We start from the raw sequence: 22,495 nt of genomic DNA on the forward strand, positions 1-22,495 counted from the left end.
GATGGACTTTATAACAGACCTACCACTGGCGGAGGGTAAGACTGTGGTTTGGGTAGTGGTCGATAGGTTTAGCAAGATGGTCCATTTCATTCCCCTGTCTAAACTTCCGAATGCTAAAACTCTGGCATCTATTTTTGTGAGTGAGATTGTTCGTTTACATGGCATCCCGGAAAATATTGTTTCGGACAGGGGTGTGCAGTTTGTGTCCAAATTCTGGAGGGCCTTCTGTCAAAGATGTAAAATTTCGTTGTCTTTTTCTTCCGCCTACCATCCTGAGAGTAATGGGCAGACTGAATGCCTTAATCAGTCTGTGGAACAATTCCTGAGGTTGTATGTTGCTGATGACCAGCAATTATGGGTCAAATTCCTTCCGTTGGCTGAATTTGCTCTGAATAACCGTGTCAATTCTTCTGCTGGGGTCTCCCCTTTCTTTTGTAACCATGGTTTTCATCCCCGTTTTCATTCTGGGTCGTCCGTCTCCTCCTCTAACCCTGAAGCTGATAAACTCTCCTCCGAACTGTGCACTGTTTGGGCCCGGGTTCAATCGAACCTAGAAAAGGCTCAAAGTTCTCAAAAACTCAAGGCTGATAGGAGACGTTCGAGGGGGGTGAACTTTCAGGTTGGGGATAGAAGTATGGTTGTCCTCCAAGAATCTATCTCTCAAGGTAGCTTCTAGAAAATTTGCTCCTCGTTTTATTGGTCCATATAAGATCACGGAGGTGATTAACCCGGTATCATTTAGGTTGGAGCTGCCCGAGTCATTCCACATTCATAATGTGTTCCATAAATCTCTACTTAAAAAATATTTTGAACCGGTAGTACCATCGAAAGCCTCGCCTCTGCCGGTTCTTGTTAATGATGCTGTCGAGTATGTGGTGTCTAAAATAGTGGATGTCAGGAAGGTGCGTAATTCCTTGCAGTACCTGATTCACTGGAAGGGGTATGGACCTGAAGAGAGATCTTGGGTACCTGCCAGGGAGGTTCATGCTCCTAGACTTGTTCGTAAATTTCATTTAGAACACCCTGAAAAGCCATCGCCTGAAGTCTTTGGTCCGGTGGCCCCTCGTAAAAGGGGGGGTACTGTCACGGGGTTCCGAAGGTGCACTCGGTCCCCCATTGCCCGCAGAACTGTTGCTTAGCTTTTGGAATGAGGTTCTGTGTTTGACCTCATTCCCAGGGCGGCCTTACTAGCTGGGTGGCTCCCTGCTCCTAGTCTGCCTTGAGCGCCGAGCTGATCACTCGGTGCTCGACTGGTTGGTCTGTCGGTCATGTGACGCTGGCCACGTCACATGACCCTCACTCCCCACTATAAATACAAGCAGCCTGCTGGCTACAGGTTGCCTGTTAATTTCTAGGTTCCTGGCTATTTTTTGGACTACTGAATATTTACCTGATCCTGTTCCCTGACGATCCTCTGCCTGCTCCTCCTGTACTGCGCATACATCCTGGTTTTGGGACCTCGGCTCCCACCTGACTACTCTCTTAGGACTCCTCTTGTACTTCGCTACTCTCCTGGTATTTGACCCCGGCTTCTCCTGACCATTCTTTGCTTAATCCGTTGTACTGCGTAGCTCTCTTGGTTCTGTCCCGGTCCGTTCATGTTCCGTATTTTGTCTTGTCTGTCTTCCCTGCACATATCCTAAGTTAGGGACTGCCGTCCAGTTGTCCCCTGTCATCAGGACTCGTGAGGCAAGTAGGCAGGGCCAGGGGTGAGGGTGGAGCGCAGTGGTCACTACCCTTCCCCCTGTGTGTGTGTGGACGTGACCGTTACATTTGTACTGTTTTTTGGATCTCCATCCTGTTTTATTAGCTGTGACTCTACCTTTAGCTCTAGACATTCCGTCTATGTTACGTATACACCATGTTATATTTATACGATCCTATTAGTCTGGATATCTATATTGATATTGATGTGTACATGTTTATATACTAGTGGTGCCGCTTTTCCTCCTGTGTGTCCCATACCCACCACAGTACTGTCTTTTACTTGTATTTTATTGTATTTGGTCTCGTGTTGAGACTGTAATAAAGTTTATATCTATTTCAATTTGTGCTAGCCTTTTCCCCTTTTTTGGTGTCCCATGGTGTGGGGATGGCAGCATGAGGACTGGATAAAAGACTAAGACCACAGATTGTTTAGAAAGATGCAGATGGAAACAATCTGTATGACGGTCACCTGCAGATTATTGCAGCCATCAAAATCAAGTTGGGTTTTTCGGTTCCACCTCAGCTCACCAGCAGGTCCGCACCTAAAATCTTTTACTGGGTCAGCTCACCTACAGGCCCGTAACTCAAATCTTTTACTGGGTCAGCTCACATGCAAGCCCTTGACTGAAATTTTTTACAGGGTCAGCTCACATGCAGGCCCTCACATAGAACTTTTTAGAGTGACAGCTCAGCTGCAGGCCCTCTCATATAATGTTTTACAGGGTCAACGCACCAGCAGGCCTGCACCTAAAATATTTTACACCTGCAGGCCCGCATCTCATGCTGCCTTGCTTTGAAGTGGTAGCCGTAGTCGTTTATCAGGCTAGCTCTCTAAAATCGAACAATGATTCCCCGTTACCGGTGGTCACCATGTTAGATGCATAAAAGAACATTGAAAGTTGATAGAGAAGATATCCAAATGGATCGTGGACGTCACGGGGACGTGCGATAAGGCAGAAGTTATCTAGAGTCAGCAAAGCAGTAGCAGGGCCTCTCCTGTATAACGTTTCCTCATCCAAAATACTGCGACATTCCCTGTAATTTTTTAATACTCATTCCAATAACAGGGCATCTTTAAGAGTCCTGTATTGTTATTTATCGTCACTACCTCACCGAGTCGGGAGTGGGTAATTGCCGCGCGCCTGCTGCCTTCCTTGGAATTTTGTGCTTTAATAACTTGTCGCACCCTCTCTGGGTGGTTCACAATTAGGAAAAAAAAGGGGCAAGGCACAACAGCCAATCAGATTTCAGCCATTGACCTCCCTTGGATGTGGTAGCCCTTTCTCAAGCTCCCTCTCCGGGATCGAACCCTTATTCCCCGTTACCAGTGATCATTATGGTAGGTGCAGAAAAGAACATCGAAAGTTGATAGGGCAGATATTCAAATGGATTGTCGCGTCACGGAGACGTGCAATCGCCCAGAGGTTATCTAGAGTCACCAATGCGGCAGCAGGCCCTCGCCCCTAATGTTTGAGATGGAAATGCAAAAATCTGCAGCACTCGCCAGTACGGTGAATCCAATAGTGATTTATTTAAAGAACAGCATGGTGATCCGGCGTTTCGACTTTCATCGGTCTTTCTCAAGCAATATTGAAGGTCGAAACGTCGCATGACCATGCTGTTCTTTGAATAAATCACTATTGGATTCACCGTACTGGCGAGTGCTGCGGATTTTTGCATTTCTGTTTAACGTTGGGATCACCAGCCAAGATCCCCATCTGCGTGCACCACCTCCACCTTAAAGGTATTTTCTAAAGGTTTTCCCTAATATGGTATCAGTAGTGCTGCCAAACCTCTATGTTTACTTAATGTTTTAGATGGTCAGATCAGAAGGCCCTTGCTCCAAATGTTTTTGAGGGTCACCAGCAGGCCATCAATCATAATTTTTCAAGGGTGTGTATGATACCCTCCATTATGTGTAATAAAGGTTGTATTGGAGTGCCGGTTCCTTGTAATTTTTGGCAGCCCTTTCACTTAGTGTATAGGCTTTATTAGTGTAGGAGTCCCGCTACATGAACAATTGTATCACAATGTGAATGAGGCTCTCCTTTATATGATATATGTACAGGTTGTATCGTAGTGCCTCTTCCTTGTAATTTTTGGCAGCACTTGCACTTTATATACAATTGAATATACAGGAAAGAATGTTTCCTAACAATTTTTCCTGTAAAATAGATTTTTTGGGGGGTTTTGTGTGTATTTTTGTCAATCTGTAAAAGTGGGGTACAACTCGGAAAACATGGTTCCCAGCAGCGACTTGGGAGTCCAAGATGCATCCAGACATCGTCCCCATGGTGTTCCCGATCCATTTCGGTGGTGTTTCTGTCACTTTCTGACCTTTTCCAATGGACCAGGCACCCTCCCCTCTTCAGAGCAGGGGGCGCCTGGTTGTCTCCCATTGACTTCCATTATACTTGGGTGCTCGGCCGAGCACACGAATATAGCAATGTGTTCGGCCCGAACACCCGAAGACTTTGGTGCTCGATCATCACTAATACTTACCTATCTGACAGATTTGGAAAATTATGTAGAAAATTGCAGCATATGAACTGTACCATATGAATCGTTAATAATAAATACCTAATTGATTACTTGTGAGCCGACCACTAGTGTATTTATCAATTGTATTAGGTATTGGGTGGTAGCAGGTCGGGCACTATTCTGGTGAGCTCCTCATTCTCTTTTTTTTATTGCAAGGTTGGCACACTAGTAGGATTTATAAATTTTTTTTTTTTTTTTCTTGTAATGGTGACATTTCCTCTTAACTTTATAACACTTTCTTTATGTGTATACAATCCTTATCTGCTGTGTCTTGTTAAGGGGGAGAGCGAGCCTGTGTCAGTTTAATTATTACTGTATACTAATTTATACTGTAAGTGCACGACCAGTAAGTCCTTGGCACTGCAGCCTCCTGTGCATTTGTTATTTTCCATTTTATTTTGCCAGGGATTTATTATATATAAAACATAAACTTTTTTTTTGTTTGTTACTGGGGGGAGTTTTCATTTCATCAACGTAATTAAGATCCTCCCATGTTACACACAAAAACCTTCACATTACGTCCTGTCTTCAGGAGCAGAACCATGAGCTCCCTGTATGGAATCCTCTGCCTCCTCTCGGCTCTTGCAGCAACAAGTAAGTGAGACCTGAATTAGATGTCTTTTCCTATTTAGTTGCTTTGTTTTGTTATGGATTTATTCATATTATTGTCAATGATAACAGTCATGTGTAGGACAGATCTTCCCTTTCTCCTGATCATGGTGTGAGCTGGGCTATATTGGACATCATTCTCAGACGCTACTGATCTCATTAACAATGCAACAAAAAAAAAATGTGTTGTCAAATATTGTAATAAGTGACCAGTGTCCTGACTGTTTGACATCTTTTTTAGGTTGCTCTGACTGTTATCCGGGTATTTCTATAATCTCACAATGCCCAACCAACAACAACGCTTGCCCATCAGGAGAGGGGTGTGGATCCTCATACACAGAAGGTGGTACTGGTGAGTAATATGTCGCTCAAGGCTCTGTTCTGGTGCAGCAAACCCCTGAGGGCAGACAAAGCGGAGAAGGGGAATGGCGGTAGCTCTGACTAGATGATGATTGATGCTTAAAAACACTCAACATAGAGAAAACCGACTTCATTCTCTTTCCCTCATATCATTCAAGCCCGTCACCATACTTGTTAATCGCAGTTATTGACTCCACACTTTCTACCTTCACCCCTAAGCCCATATCACTCTTACAGCCTCCACAAACATTTCTCATATATGATCCTTCCTCAATCCCAAATCATCTAAAGTGCTAGTGCATGTCCTCATTATCTCCCGACTAGACTACTGCAACATCATCTTCGGTGGCCTCCCATCTCACACTAGTATATCCCTATGTCTCCAGGATTATCTCCATAGAGCCAATTACATGTTACTGGAGGTCTCCTACAGCAGGTCAGAAATATACCATTGTGCAAACTATGACTGCTGTAGTTTAGTGATGAGCGGTAGGGGCAATATTCAAATTTGCGATATTTCGCAAATATTTTGTAGAATATTTGTCATATGTTTGCGAATTCTAGAATTCAAGAATATAGTCTTGATTGTGAAAATCGGCAATGTATTATTTGCGTAATGCGCACAAAATACTGGTGTGGGTCACTTATGCTAGATTTTTCCTGAGAATGGAGAAAATGGTTGGGGCGGCAGAACATTAGAATAGTTTTAGATGGGCCCTTGGGTGATAAATCTCATTGGGCACCCTTTTGGCATTTTTTTACATTTAACCCTGTAGCTCCCACACTGTATAAAGACCCCCAGTGCCCTCACACACAGTATAATAAACCCTCAGAAGCCCTCAATTTAGAATAATGACCCTCATTCACCCCCCTATTCAGAATAATGACCCCCAGTGGCCCCCAAACTGGGGGTTATACTGTATGGAGGGGTCACTGGGGGTCATTATACTGAATGGAGGGTCATTGGCGATCATTGTACTAAATGGAGGGCACTGTGGTCATTATACTCTGTAAGAGTCCTACTGTTAAAGGGGTTGTCCTCTTTTTACTACTGATGACCTATCCTCAGGATAGGTAATCAATATAAGATCGGCCGGGGTCCTCCGGCAACCCCGACGATCAGCTGTTTGAAGAGAGGGCAGCGCTCTCATGAGAGCTGCCTTCTCTGTTCTGTTCACCTGCTTGCCGTAGCATTTGCAGTGATGAACAGGTAAACAGAGCAGAGAAGGCAGCGCTCATACAATAAAAAAAGCAGACAACCCCTTTAAAGACATACTTGGAAAACATTACATACAGTGCTACAGAACATACAGGGTCATACAGCACCACATATGTACCTCTTATATCCAGTGACTTCTCTTCTCTGAAGTAGACATTCTCTGTCCTCTTCTTCTCCTGTCAGACCACACCACTATAGTGACTTCTTTCAGCTGCGCCTCGTCTCTACAGAGTTTAACAAACAGACATTTTACTTTGCTACTTTTCCATCATCCTCCCACCTTCTCAACACCCCATCCTGCCACCCCCAATACTGTGTCCGCTGTGCTCTCCAATACTTTCCTGCAGAAACAGTTCCCCTGAAAATACTAGTACCACACCCCTTTATATACCCCCTTCCTTTCAGATCAGACGCCCATATAAAACCCTAAATGAGATCCCCCATCTCAGACCAAACCCCCTTTAGACCTCTATGTCTCACCCCACATAAGACCCCAGTTTTAGACCTCAGATCAGACCCCCGTTAGACCACCATGTAAGACACCAACTCAATATTAGACCTCAGATAAGACCCCCATTAGACCTGCAGACCCCCAAATAAGACCCCCATTAGACCTCCAGACTCCCACTTGACCTTTACACCCCTTTATCTGATCCCCATTAGACCTACAGACCCCCATATCTGACTCCTATTAGACTTCCAGACCCCCATATAGGACTCCCATTAGACCTCCAGATCCCAAATAAGACTCCCATTAGACCTCCAGATCCCAAATAAGACCCCCATTAGACCTCCAGACTCCTACTAGACCTCCAGACCCCCATTATACCTACAGACCCACATATCTGACCCCCAATTAGACCTCCAGACCCCCAATCAGACCCCCCATAGACCACTCCAGACTCCCTAGTCAGACCTCCAGACGCCCCAAGTCAGACCTCCAGACCCCACCCCCCGAGTCAGACCTCCAGACTCCCATTGAGACCTCTCCAGACCCTCCCATTAGACCTTCATATCAGACCTTAGATCAGACTGTAAAATAATAAAGTAACTTACTTCTCCTACCGCCACTATCCCTGTCCTGGCTGTCTTCTCTTCTCAGGGCCCATGCTGCAGTCACCTGACCTCCTGCAGCGTCAGGTCAGAATGCGCTCTGTACATCCTGATGCTGAAGGCAGCCAGGACACAACAGCGTGGGACCTGAGAAGAGCAAGCAGGAGGAGGGATAAGTACGCTCACAACACTTCTCTCCCCCTCCTCTTACTATTACCTTACCACTGGCACCTGGCTTAGGGGCCTGGTTGTAACTGCGACCGCTGCGACCCGTATTCCTTCACTCCAGTAATGAGCGCTTCTATCTGTATTGATGGAAGCGCTCATAGCAGCGCAGTGGAAGTGGGTGTGCCGGGTGCTGACACCGGCCCTGAGCATTAAAATAGTGGCTGAAGCAGGTGGGCAGAAGTAACGGGCCATTTTTCACAATGTTCTGGTGTGGCAGCACACTGCAGTCAAAACAATTCTGCCAGAATGATCTAGTTTGATGCATCATGCACCGGTGTGTGGAAATCCTGGATAACGCCTGATTAACTTTTACAAAGTATAATATCTCAACATTTTGTATTAAAAGGTGAGTTCTCCTTGGGGTGACTATGGCCCCAGCCGCACTATACAGCCACTGCAATGCCACACTGCTGGCCAGGCAGAAAAGCTTGTCCAGGACAAACTAGGCCAGATGTGGCCACAAATCAAGTTTGGCTGCCTTGTAGAGGCTCAAGGCTTAAGTTGCTGCTCCTAGATACCCACCCCCTGCTGCAGTCATAGCAGTGGAGCGTGAGCTCAGGGCATCCCCCTGACAGACCTTCGTTAGGATGGACGATGGCACACATAGGCAGCAACCAACCGACTACATTGGATATCTTGATAGTTATTGAGTTTATCATCCCTCTCAGTAGGTGGAAAAAAGGGGCCATAATGTGGTTGTCACTACACAAGCAACTGTGCATGCATCTGGCCATTTGCACAAGGTCCTCATGCTTCTCATCCTCCTCTTCTGTCACTTGGGCAGATAACCCACCTGCATACAATTCCTGGATGTTAATGTCCTCATCCTCCTCCTTGGCCAGTTCAGCCTCCATAGGGCTCTGTTAGCCATGAGATGTAGGTGCCACGTCTCCTGTCCACTGGCCAGTCAGATTTATCAACATCTGCTCAGGACGTGAAGGAGTGGAGTGATATCATTCATCCTGTAGTCCTTGCGGAAAAGTGGCCTCCTCAAAGGGCCTGAGAAAATTGTAACGGTCGCGTACACACACACACAGGGGGGAGGGAAGTGACCACTGCGCTCCACCCTTACCCCTGGCCCTGCCTACTTGCCTCGCGAGTCCTAATGACAGGGGAAAACTGGACGGCAATCCCTAACTTGGAATAAGTGCAGGGATGACAGACAGACAAACAACAGGACGTGAACAGACCGAGTCAATACCAGGAAAGCTACAAAGTACAAATGGAGCAAGCAGAGAATTGTCAGGAGAAGCCGGGGTCATAAATACCAGAAGAGACGTGAAGTACCAAAGGAGTCAGCAGAGGAACGTCAGGAGGAGGCCGGGGTCAGAATACCAAGATAGCAGCAAAGTACACAAGGAGCAGGCAGAGGATCGTCAGGAATTCAGCAGGAGGTAAGTACGCCAGGAAAGACCAAATCACAGGTGGAACCTAAATTAACAGGCAACCTGTGGCCAGCAGGCTGCCTGTATTTATAGTGGGGAGTGAGGGTCATTTGACGTGGCCAGCGTCACATGACCGACAGACCAACCAGTCGAGCACCAAGTGATCAGCTCGCCGCTCAAAGCAGACTAGGAGCAGGGAGCCACCCAGCTAGTAAAGCCGCCCTGGGAATGAGGTCAAACACAGATCCTCATTCCCAAAGCTAAGCAACAGGTCTGCGGGTAATGGGGGACCGAGTGCACCTTCGGAACCCCGTTACAGTACCCCCCCCTTTTACGAGGGGCCACCGGACCCAAGACTTCAGGCGATGGCTTTTCAGGGTGTTCTAAATGAAATTTTCGAACAAGTCTAGGAGCATGAACCTCCCTGGCAGGTACCCAAGATCTCTCTTCAGGTCCATACCCCTTCCAGTGAATCAGGTACTGCAAGGAATTACGCACCTTCCTGACATCCACTATTTTAGACACCACATACTCGACAGCATCATTAACAAGAACCGGCGGAGGCGAGGCTTTTGATGGTACTACCGGTTCAAAATATTTTTTAAGTAGAGACTTATGGAACACATTATGAATGTGGAATGACTTGGGCAGCTCCAACCTAAAAGATACCGGGTTAATCACCTCCGTGATCTTATATGGTCCAATAAAACGAGGAGCAAACTTTTTAGAATCTACCTTAAGAGAGAGATTCTTGGAGGACAACCATACCTTATCCCCAACCTGAAAATTTACCCCCCTTGAACGTCTCCTATCGGCCTTGAGTTTCTGAGAACTTTGAGCCTTTTCTAAGTTCGATTGAACCCGGGCCCAAACTGTGCACAGTTCAGAGGAGAGCCTATCCACCTCAGGGTTAGAGGAGGAGACGGATGACCCAAAATGAAAACGGGGATGGAAACCATGGTTACAAAAGAAAGGTGAAACCCCAGCAGAAGAATTGACACGGTTATTCAAAGCAAATTCAGCCAATGGAAGAAATTTCACCCATAATTGCTGGTCATCAGCAACATACGACCTCAAGAATTGTTTGACAGACTGATTAAGGCGTTCAGTCTGCCCATTACTCTCAGGGTGGTAGGCAGAGGAAAAAGACAATTAAATTTTACATTTTTGACAGAAGGCCCTCCAGAATTTGGACACAAACTGCACACCCCTGTCAGAAACAATATTTTCCGGGATACCATGCAATCGAACAATTTCTTTCACAAAAATAGACGCCAGGGTTTTGGCATTCGGGAGTTTAGACAGGGGAATGAAATGGACCATCTTGCTAAACCTATCGACCACTACCCAAACTACAGTCTTACCCTCCGCCGGCGGTAGGTCAGTTATAAAGTCCATCGAGATATGGGACCAGGGTCTACTGGGAATGGGTAGGGGTCGTAGGTTACCAGCAGGGCGAGTCCTAGGTGTCTTGGACCTGGCACAAACCTCACAGGCTGACACGTAGGACTTGACATCCCTAGTTAGAGTGGGCCACCAATAAGATCTAGAAACCAGATCCTTAGTGCCCTCAACACCCGGATGTCCACAAAAGGCAGAATCGTGACACTCACCCAACAGCTGGAGATGAAATTGTATGGGAACAAACAACTTATCTGTTGGGGTGGATACCGGTGCCAGATGTTGTTCAGACCTAATGCGAGCCGAGATATCCTGGGTAAGAGCTGCTAAGAAGATTTTTGCTGGTAGGATGGATTCAGGTGGTACCTCAGTAGGTTGAAAAGCCTGGAAGCTCCGAGATAATGCGTCCGCCTTCACATTTTTACTTCCCGGCCTGAACGTGATGGAAATATCAAAACGAGTAAAAAACAGAGCCCATCTGGCTTGACGGGGATTCAACCTCTTAGCAGACTCGAGAAACATAAGGTTTTTATGGTCAGTGACAACAGTTACACAATGCCTTGCCCCCTCCAGAAAATGCCTCCACTCCTCAAATGCCCATTTAATGGCCAGCAGCTCCCTATTCCCTATGTCGTAGTTTCTCTCCGTGGGAGAGAATTTCCTGGAGAAGAAGGCACATGGTCTAAGATTAGTGAGGCTAGCAGGACCTTGTGAAAGGACTGCTCCTGCGCCGTCCTCGGACGCATCCACCTCCACAATAAAAGGTTTCTCCTGATCAGGCTGGATCAGAATGGGAGCGCTACTGAATGCCTTTTTTAATTTTTCAAATGAAGAAATGGCCTCAGTAGACCAATTCTCCAAATCCACCCCTTTCTTAATAAAATTCATAATAAATTTACGATAGTAATTGGCGAAACCTAAGAACCGTTGTAAGGCCTTTAAGGATGAAGGTCTTACCCATTCCTTAATTGCTAGTACCTTACCAGGATCCATCTTGAAGGCGTGAGGAGTCAGAACATGCCCTAGAAACAGAATCTCCTGTACACCAAAGACACATTTCTCTTGTTTAGCGGATAGCTGATTCTCCCTCAACACCTCTAATACTTGTTTAACATGAGACACATGGGATTCGAAGTCAGGAGAGAATATCAAAATGTCGTCAAGATAGACAATAACAAATTTACCTAAGAACTCCCTAAGAATGTCATTCATGAAGTTTTGGAACACAGCTGGGGCATTGCTGAGTCCAAAAGGCATCACCTGATATTCAAAGTATCCTACCGGAGTATTGAACGCCGTCTTCCATTCGTCTCCCTCCTTGATTCGGATTAGATTGTATGCCCCTTTCAGGTCAATTTTGGAAAACCAGGTTGCCCCCAGAACCTGGTTAAATAAATCCAGAATCAATGGGAGGGAGTATCTATTCTGGACAGTGATTTTATTTAATCTCCGGTAATCGATACATGGCCTAAGACCACCATCTTTTTTCTTAACGAAGAAAAACCCCGCCCCCATAGGAGAGACAGAAGGTCTAATATGCCCTTTACCAAGGCTCTCCTTAATATAATCTTCCATGGCCTTGCGTTCGGGCATAGAAAGATTATAAATTCGTCCTTTAGGAAACTTGGCCTCCTCTACTAGCTCTATGGTACAATCATAAGGTCTATGGGGGGGCTAGAACCTCCGGGGTTGGTGATGAGAATACATCAGAATATTCTTTAACAACAGTGGGTAAAGTATCAGACTTTACTGAGACCCCAGCCTGTACCACGGACAAGCACGAGTCACACTTAGGCCCCCATCTCACCAACTCCCCATTGGATCAATCTATAGTGGGGTTATGTAGTCGGAGCCAAGGCAACCCTAGTACCACCTCAGCCGGTAGGTTCTCCAGGACTAGAGGCGAACATCTCTCTGAGTGGCACACACCCACGGTTAGAGAAATCTCCGAGGCACATAAGCTCACCGTACCACCAATAAGAGGAGTAACATCAATAGCCATGACATGGATAGGAGTTGGTAAGGCAAACATAGGAATACCCAATCTTACAGCATACTCAGAGTCAATAAAGCTAGCCGCTGAGCCAGAATCAATAAAGGCCTTACCCGGCCATTTATCTACTCCCAGAGAAATCGTAATGGGTACCGAAAGCTTACATTTAGAAAATTCAGGGTGTACCTGGTCTTTAGGTTGCCTTGCCTTAGGAGACTTGACAGATAGGACCTTGTTAGGACACTGGTTGATCCAATGGTCAGGATCTCCACAGTAAAAGCATTCTCCACGTCTGCGGCGAAGATTCCCTCGGGTCATGCCAACCTGCATGGGTTCCTTGGTGGAGACCTCAGCATTGTCTCTGGGATAGGCCTCTGGCTGGACCACCATCTGGGAAGAGAACTGTTGTTCCTGTCGTCGGACAACAAGGGTCATCATCTCCTCTAAGGTCTCTGGAAGTTGATAACTGACCAGAAGATCCTTTAATTTATCAGACAGACCTGACCTGAACTGACTCTTCAGGGCTGGTTCGTTCCATCCTGAGGGGACACACCACCTTCTGAATTGGGTGCAATAATCCTTTGCTGGTAAATTGCCCTGAACCAGTGCCTTTAGAGCCGTCTCGGCTGCTAGAGCCCTGTCTGGTTCATCATAGAGGGTACCCAGGGCCTGAAAGAACTCCTCCACAGAATATAAACAACTGGCGCCAGCAGGTAAAGAGAACGCCAAGTCCTGGGGATCACCCTGTAATCGGGAAATGATAATGCCCACGCGTTGACTCTCGGGGCCAGAGGACACGGGGCGCAAACGGAAGTAAAGTTTGCAACTCTCCTTAAAAGAGAGAAACTTCTTCCGGTCTCCAGAAAAGGGTTCTGGGAACTTAATCTGGGGCTCAAAATGCGGACTTCAGGCCTGAGGAGTGGAAGAACCTTGCCCTAACTCAAAAAACTGAGTTTATCCCCTAACTCCTGCACCCTCTGCATCAGATTAGAGACATAGTCAGTCAGGGTCACCAGAGGATTCATAATACAGTGGTTATTGTGCCTGTTAATCTGTAACGGTCGCGTACACACACACACAGGGGGGAGGGAAGTGACCACTGCGCTCCACCCTTACCCCTGCCTACTTGCCTCACGAGTCCTAATGACAGGGGACAACTGGACGGCAATCCCTAACTTGGAATAAGTGCAGGGATGACAGACAGACAAACAACAGGACGTGAACGGACCGAGTCAATACCAGGAAAGCTACAAATTAGAAATGGAGCAAGCAGAGAATTGTCAGGAGAAGCCGGGGTCATAAATACCAGGAGAGACGTGAAGTACCAAAGGAGTCAGCAGAGGAACGTCAGGAGGAGGCCGGGGTCAGAATACCAGGATAGCAGCAAAGTACACAAGGAGCAGGCAGAGGATCGTCAGGAATTCAGCAGGAGGTAAGTACGCCAGGAAAGACCAAATCACAGGTGGAACCTAAATTAACAGGCAACCTGTGGCCAGCAGGCTGCCTGTATTTATAGTGGGGAGTGAGGGTCATGTGACGTGGCCAGCGTCACATGACCGACAGACCAACCAGTCGAGCACCGAGTGATCAGCTCGGCGCTCAAGGCAGACTAGGAGCAGGGAGCCACCCAGCTAGTAAAGCCGCCCTGGGAATGAGGTCAAACACAGATCCTCATTTCCAAAGCTAAGCAACAGGTCTGCGGTAATGGGGGACCGAGTGCACCTTCGGAACCCCGTTACACAAATGACATGTGTCAAGCATGATCTGCCACTGGCTATTGTAAAAGTTACAAAGAGGAGTACTCCTGTCCACCTGCATTATCAAGAAATCATTCATAACCTTCTTCTGCTTATACAGTCGGTCCAACATGTGAAGGGTGGGGTTCCAATGTGTGGAAATGTCACATATAAGGTGATGTTGGGGAACACCATTCATTGAGGCTCAAGGAGGATGTGTTTTGCACGCCTAATAATGAATGAATGCATGCACAGTTTGCTGGCCATTTTCAAGACATCTTGCAGTTGGGTGGAAGACTTCAGGAACAGGGTTACAACCAGATTAAAGACATGTGCCATGCACGACTGCTGGATGACTCTGTCAGCTCTAACCTGTTTCTGCGGCTGCTGCTACAACCACCTCTTCTTTTGCCATTACTTCTGCTGGTTCCAACAACATTTTAGCCACTGTCTGTTGCTTTGGAGAGCCCTGGTACCTCTTTGTTAGACATACTGTACAGTAACTTTGTATGTAAAATAAGTTATTCAATATCAATAACAGTAGTATTGGATACCATATTCACCCCAATTTAAGAATCAAAGTCTTATCTATGAAACAAGGTGTACACCCCAATGACAGTTAAATTAGCTTAATTACGACAATTTGAAAATGAAGGCATAATAGAATTGCTTATCTAATAAACAAGGTGGACACCCTAATAGCAGCTATATTATTCAGCTTATTCACCCCAATTTGAGAATCAAGGCGTAAGGGAATTTTTTATTAAGCAAGGTGGACACCATTTAATTAGATACTTCTGTACCATATAAAGGTGATTTGGGTGGTATTATTTCTCCTTGGGAGCATCATAATCGGCGTGAGGAGACTTATAAGATGTACTGTACAGTACATGTAGTGGCATAGGGTTGGGGGGGGCAGTTGCCCCGGGTGCCAAACTGCAGGGGGCATCAGGCAGTAGAGAAGATTCCTGACCCCCTGCAGTTCAGCTTCATAGGCTTCAGGCCACTAGGCCAGAAATCTGTGAGGCAGTAGAAGGGCACAGGCAGGTAGGGACCTGCGACTCACAATATCACCTGACATTAATAGGTTACGTGGGTCAAAAGCTGGTGCGCAGCACTGTCAGGCTGTAAGCAGAGAAGGAGCGGCCCAGATTTTCCCTCACGTGAGAGTACAAGGCAGGGATGGCTTTTTTGGATAAATAATGCTGGCTAGGAATCTTCCTGCGAGGCTGATTGCACACATTAGCTCCCTAAAGACAGCAGATTCAACTTCATGGTACAGCAGCAACTGCACTGTCAGCAACTTGGCCAGGTGGGAATAAAACTTGTGCACAATCAGATTGCTGGGCATCTAGAGTTGTTTACTGGCCGCGTTTTCCATTATCGATTTCTGACACTGGAACAGAGGGGAAGGAGGAGTCTGAGCGGGAGAAGTGGAAAAGGAAGATGAAGATGTGAAAGACATTATACTTCCCCCACAAAAGGGATCGGTAGAAAGAGGTAACAACTGCTATGGTGGCTGGCTGCCACCTCTGTTTGCCAATGGGATGTGGTGATGCCACTTTATGTGGTTCAATGGAGTTGTTGTACTTACATTTGTGTCTGCCGGCCCACATTTTAATTTGTTCTTGCACAGCTTGCACAAGACAATGCTGTTATTTCCCAGGTCCTATCCAGCACACAATCATCCTCGAAGCCCTCACCCTTCCTTTTGCTTCTATGAGACTTTGGGATATCATGGTGGGTTCTTTGGCCCCCCTCTCCTGCTCTTCAACGACTGTCAATGTCACTGTCCGAACTCCAATAGAGCGGCTATGGAGGCCACTAATACTACTACTACCATGGACATGACTACTCTTCAGGGCAGTACAAACATTGACTGCTTTCACAAAAGTTATCAACAAGCAGACTCTCTTGCTTATCTGCCTTTGAGCATGGTGGGGTTTTCTTGCTGCTTCTTTGGAAAAAAGAAGGGGCCCCTCTAGGAAGGGGCAGTGAAGACTGGGAGGACTCCACTGAAAGCCTTCTTTGGGGCTGCAAGGAGGAGAAGCAGGAGGAACGCTGTGACTTCTGGCTCCACGTCATGGTGTCCAATACTGAAGTCACCTCTACGTGATCCTGCTGTGACTCTTTCTCCTGAGCTATAATATTGCACCTTTAAATTTCCTATTGATTGGAAATGTGTTTGTAAACACAGAAATAAAGGGAAACTGCATTATGCCTAAATGTGTTATCCTTCACAGATACTTTTCTGTGCTGACCTGTGTATTGGTATTGATCACCTACATATGTTGGCTTAATTAAACTGAACAAGTCCTAAAAAATTTTTTTAACAATGCGGAAATAGAATTCATGGAAACAGACAATTGAGGCCTGATGCTCAATTTCTCGCTATCACTCACAGGTAGATTTCTGCCCTACCCTGTGTCTTGTAATGATCACATATATATGCTTGTTTAATTAAATTGAACAAGTCTGAAATTTTTATTTTATTTCCTACTGTGAGGAAATAGAAATCACAGAAACTGACAATTGAGTAGAGTTGAGCGAACACCTGGATGTTCGGGTTCGAGAAGTTCGGCCGAACTTCCCGGAAATGTTCGGGTTCGGGATCCGAACCCGACCCGAACTTCGTCCCGAACCCGAACCCCATTGAAGTCAATGGGTACCCAAACTTTTTGGCACTAAAAAGGCTGTAAAACAGCCCAGGAAAGGGCTAGAGGGCTGCAAAAGGCAGCAAAATGTAGTTAAATCCCCTGCAAACAAATGTGGATAGGGAAATTAATTAAAATAAAAATAAAATAAATAAAAATTAACCAATATCAATTGGAGAGAGGTTCCATAGCAGAGAATCAGGCTTCATGTCAGCAGAGAATCAGTCTTCATGTCATAGCAGAGAATCAGGCTTCACGTCAGCCAAAACTGGAACAGTCCATTGTCATATATTTAGGCCCCGACACCCAGACAGAGGAGAGAGGTCCCATAACAGAGATTCAGGCTTCATGTCAGCAGAGAATCAGTCTTCATGTCATAGCAGAGAATCAGGCTTCACGTCAGCCAAAACTGGAACAGTCCATTGTCAGATATTTAGGCCCCGGCACTCAGACAGAGGAGAGAGGTCCCATAACAGAGATTCCGGCTTCATGTCAGCAGAGAATCAGTCTTCATGTCATAGCAGAGAATCAGGCTTCACGTCAGCCAAAACTGGAACAGTCCATTGTCAGATATTGTGGCCCCCGCACCCAGAACGAGGAGAGAGGTCCCATAGCAGAGATTCAGGCTTCATGTCATAGCAGAGAATCATGCTTCACGTCACCCAACACTGGAACAGGCCACTGTCAGATATTTTTAGGCCCCGGCACCCAGACAGAGGAGAGGTTCATTCAACTTTGGGTTGCCCCGCAATATAATGGTAAAATGAAAATAAAAATAGGATTGAATGAGGAAGTGCCCTGGAGTACAATAATATATGGTTAAGGGGAGGTAGTTAATGTCTAATCTGCACAAGGGATGGACAGGTCCTGTGGGATCCATGCCTGGTTCATTTTTATGAACGTCAGCTTGTCCACATTGGCTGTAGACAGGCGGCTGCGTTTGTCTGTAATGACGCCCCCTGCCGTGCTGAATACACGTTCAGACAAAACACTGGCCGCCGGGCAGGCCAGCACCTCCAAGGCATAAAAGGCTAGGTCTGGCCACGTGGACAATTTGGAGACCCAGAAGTTGAATGGGGCCGAACCATCAGTCAGTACGTGGAGGGGTGTGCACACGTACTGCTCCACCATGTTAGTGAAATGTTGCCTCCTGCTAACACGTTCCGTATCAGGTGGTGGTGCAGTTAGCTGTGGCGTGGTGACAAAACTTTTCCACATCTCTGCCATGCTAACCCTGCCCTCAGAGGAGCTGGCCGTGACACAGCTGCGTTGGCGACCTCTTGCTCCTCCTCTGCCTTCGCCTTGGGCTTCCACTTGTTCCCCTGTGACATTTGGGAATGCTCTCAGTAGCGCGTCTACCAATGTGCGCTTGTACTTGCGCATCTTTCTATCACGCTCCAGTGCAGGAAGTAAGGTGGGCACATTGTCTTTGTACCGGGGATCCAGCAGGGTGGCAACCCAGTGGTCCGCACACGTTAAAATGTGGGCAACTCTGCTATCGTTGCGCAGGCACTGCAGCATGTAGTCGCTCATGTGTGCCAGGCTGCCCAGAGGTAAGGACAAGCTGTCCTCTGTGGGAGGCGTATCGTCATCGTCCTGCGTTTCTCCCCAGCCACGCACCAGTGATGGGCCCGAGCTGCGTTGGGTGCCACCCCGCTGTGAACATGCTTCATCCTCATCCTCCTCCACCTCCTCCTCATCCTCGTCCTCCTCGTCCTCCTGTAGTGGGCCCTGTCTGGCCACATTTGTACCTGGCCTCTGCTGTTGCAAAAAACCTCCCTCTGAGTCACTTCGAAGAGACTGGCCTGAAAGTGCTAAAAATGACACCTCTTCCTCCTCCTCCTCCTCCTGGGCCACCTCCTCTTCCATCATCGCCCTAAGTGTTTTCTCAAGGAGACATAGAAGTGGTATTGTAATGCTGATAACGGCGTCATCGCCACTGGCCATGTTGGTGGAGTACTCGAAACAGCGCAACAGGGCACACAGGTCTCGCATGGAGGCCCAGTCATTGGTGGTGAAGTGGTGCTGTTCCGCAGTGCGACTGACCCGTGCGTGCTGCAGCTGAAACTCCACTATGGCCTGCTGCTGCTCGCACAGTCTGTCCAGCATGTGCAAGGTGGAGTTCCACCTGGTGGGCACGTCGCATATGAGGCGGTGAGCGGGAAGGCCGAAGTTATGCTGTAGCGCAGACAGGCGAGCAGCGGCAGGATGTGAACGCCGGAAGCGCGCACAGACGGCCCGCACTTTATGCAGCAGCTCTGACATGTCGGGGTAGTTGTGAATGAACTTCTGCACCACCAAATTCAGCACATGCGCCAGGCAAGGGATGTGCGTCAAACCGGCTAGTCCCAGAGCTGCAACGAGATTTCGCCCATTATCGCACACCACCAGGACGGGCTTGAGGCTCACCGGCAGCAACCACTCGTCGGTCTGTTGTTCTATACCCCGCCACAACTCATGTGCGGTGTGGGGCCTGTCCCCCAAACATATGAGTTTCAGAATGGCCTGCTGACGTTTACACCGGTACCCCGGGCTGTGCTGAAGTTGGTGGTGAAGGTGTGTGGCTGACTGGATGAGCAGGTGGAAGAAGAGGAGGAGGAAGCTGAGTAGGAGGAGGAGGAGACAGGAGGCATAGAATGTTGCCCTGCGATCCTTGGCGGCGGACGGACGTGCGCCAAACAGCTCTCCGCCTGGGGCCCAGCCGCCACTACATTTACCCAGTGTGCAGTTAGGGAGATATAGCGTCCCTGGCCGTGCTTACTGGTCCACGTATCTGTGGTTAGGTGGACCTTGCCACAGATGGCGTTGCGCAGTGCACACTTGATTTTATCGGATACTTGGTTGTGCAGGGAAGGCTCGGCTCTCTTGGAGAAGTAGTGGCGGCTGGGAACAACATACTGTGGGACAGCAAGCGACATGAGCTGTTTGAAGCTGTCTGTGTCCACCAGCCTGAATGACAGCATTTCATAGGCCAGTAGTTTAGAAATGCTGGCATTCAGGGCCAGGGATCGAGGTGGAAATTTATGCTTTCTCTCAAATGTTTGTGAGATGGAGAGCTGAACGCTGCCATGTGACATGGTTGAGATGCTTGGTGACGGAGGTGGTGGTGTTAGTGGTACATCCTCTGTTTGCTGGGCGGCAGGTGCCAACGTTCCTCCAGAGGCGGAGGAAGAGGCCGAGGCGGCGGCAGCAGCAGAAGAGGTAGCAGGGGGAGCCTGAGTGAGTTCCTTGTTTTTAAGGTGTTTACTCCACTGCAGTTCATGCTTTGCATGCAGGTGCCTGGTCATGCAGGTTGTGCTAAGGTTCAGAACGTTAATGCCTCGCTTCAGGCTCTGATGGCACAGCGTGCAAACCACTCGGGTCTTGTCGTCAGCACATTGTTTGAATAACTGCCACGCCAGGGAACTCCTTGAAGCTGCCTTTGGGGTGCTCGGTCCCAGATGGCGGTGGCCAGTAGCAGACGGACTCTCTTGGCGGCGGGTGTTCTGCTTTTGCCCACTGCTCCCTCTTTTGCTACGCTGTTGGCTCGGTCTCACCACTGCCTCTTCCTCCGAATTCTGAAAGTCAGTGGCATGACCTTCATTCCATGTGGGGTCTAGGACCTCATCGTCCCCTGCATCGTCTTCCACCCAGTCTTCCTCCCTGACCTCCTGTTCAGTCTGCACACTGCAGAAAGACGCAGCAGTTGGCACCTGTGTTTCGTCATCATCAGAGACGTGCTGAGGTGGTATTCCCATGTCCTCATCATCAGGAAACATAAGTGGTTGTGTGTCAGTGCATTCTATGTCTTCCACCGCTGTGGAAGGGCTAGGTGGATGCCCTTGGGAAACCCTGCCAGCAGAGTCTTCAAACAGCATAAGAGACTGCTGCATAACTTGAGGCTCAGACAGTTTCCCTGATATGCATGGGGGTGATGTGACAGGCTGATGGGCTTGGTTTTCATGCGCCATCTGTGCGCTTTCTGCAGAAGACTGGGTGGGAGATAATGTGAACGTGCTGGATCCACTGTTGGCCACCCAATTGACTAATGCCTGTACCTGCTCAGGCCTTACCATCCTTAGAACGGCATTGGGCTCCACCAAATATCGCTGTAAATTCTGGCTGCTACTGGGACCTGAGGTAGTTGGTTCACTAGGACGTGTGGCTGTGGCAGAACGGCCACGTCCTCTCCCAGCACCAGAGGGTCCACTAACACCACCACGACCATGTCCGCGTCCGCGTCCCTTACTAGATGTTTTCCTCATTGTTACCGTTCACCACAATAAGAAAAAAAAAATTTGGCCCAATGTATTGAATTCAAATTCACGCCTTTTTTTACAGGCACCTAACACTATCTGGCTATCTATTTAGGTACCGTATTACACTAATACAGGCACAGCAGTAACGACAGATTTAGCTGAATATAAATTGTAGGCCTAGTATTTAGGCCCTGGATTACAGGTATCCATTTTACGGACAGAATTAGACTTGGAAATGCACGGTAGCGTGTGAAGTTATTGAGAATGACCCTATCCGCACCTTCAATCTAATATACTCATTTATGGAAAGATTTAAAGTTGGCCTGATACAGCAGAAACCACTGATTTAGGGAATTGCTAAGTTGGGAATTGTATTTCAACCCAGAACAAAAACTGTGCTTTGGCGGACACTAAATGAATTGATCAGCCTCAGCAATAAACACAGATTTAGCTGAATATAAATTTTAGGCCTATTATTTAGGCGCTGGGTGACAGGTATACGTTTACGGACAGAATTAAACTTGGAAATGCACGGTAGCGTGTGAAGTTATTGAGGATGACACTATCCGCACCTTTAATCTAATATACCCTTTTATGGATCGATTTAAACTTGGCCTGATACAGCAGAAAAAGATTATTTAGGGAATTGCTAAGTTTGGAATTGGATTCAACCCACAACAAAAACTGTGCTTTGGTGGACAGCAGACAGTATTACAATTGGCTACAATTGGATTTAGGGTACTGCTATTTTGGCAATTGTATTTTACCCCTCAATAAAATAGCAAGCACAGCCAAGCCCCTGATGTAGGATATAGCAAAAAAATAACCACACTATTGATGGTTAAATGGACTTGGTGGCAGCTTGTGCTGGCGCACCACAAGACACAAAATGGCCGCCGATCACCCAAGAAAAAAGTGACATAAAAACGCTCTGGGCAGCCTAAAAACAGTGAGCAATTAAATAGCAGCAATTCAATGATCCACAGCTGTAGATCGATCACTGAATGAAGTCTTTTGGAGGAGTTAATCTGCCTAATCTCGCCCTAACGTCGCAGCTGCAACCTCTCCCTACACTGATCATAGCAGAGTGACGTGCGGCGCTACGTGACTCCAGCTTAAATAGAGGCTGGGTCACATGCTGCACTGGCCAATCACAGCCATGCCAATAGTAGGCATGGCTGTGATGGCCTCTTGGGGCAAGTAGTATGACGCTTGTTGATTGGCTGCTTTGCAGCCTTTCAAAAAGTGCCAAGAAAGCGCCGAACACCGAACCCGAACCCAGACTTTTACGAAAATGTTCGGGTTCGGGTCCGTGTCACGGACACCCCAAAATTCGGTACGAACCCGAACTATACAGTTCGGGTTCGCTCA

General features: G+C 47.4%; 1 protein-coding gene across 1 annotated transcript in view; it reads left to right on the forward strand.

Annotated features, from left to right (window-relative positions):
* Window positions 1-4,576: 4,576 nt before the first annotated feature.
* The window catches only part of LOC120992382, a 34,703-nt gene continuing 16,784 nt past the window's right edge, over window positions 4,577-22,495 (forward strand). The window contains exons 1-2 of the mRNA XM_040421336.1: window positions 4,577-4,842; window positions 5,099-5,209. Coding sequence (XP_040277270.1) covers window positions 4,740-4,842; window positions 5,099-5,209 — 214 coding nt within the window. The 5' untranslated portion in view covers window positions 4,577-4,739. The remainder of the gene's footprint in view (window positions 4,843-5,098; window positions 5,210-22,495) is intronic.

The sequence above is a fragment of the Bufo bufo genome, chromosome 1 (genome assembly GCF_905171765.1).
Source record: "Bufo bufo chromosome 1, aBufBuf1.1, whole genome shotgun sequence".
NCBI classification, from domain to species: domain Eukaryota; kingdom Metazoa; phylum Chordata; class Amphibia; order Anura; family Bufonidae; genus Bufo; species Bufo bufo.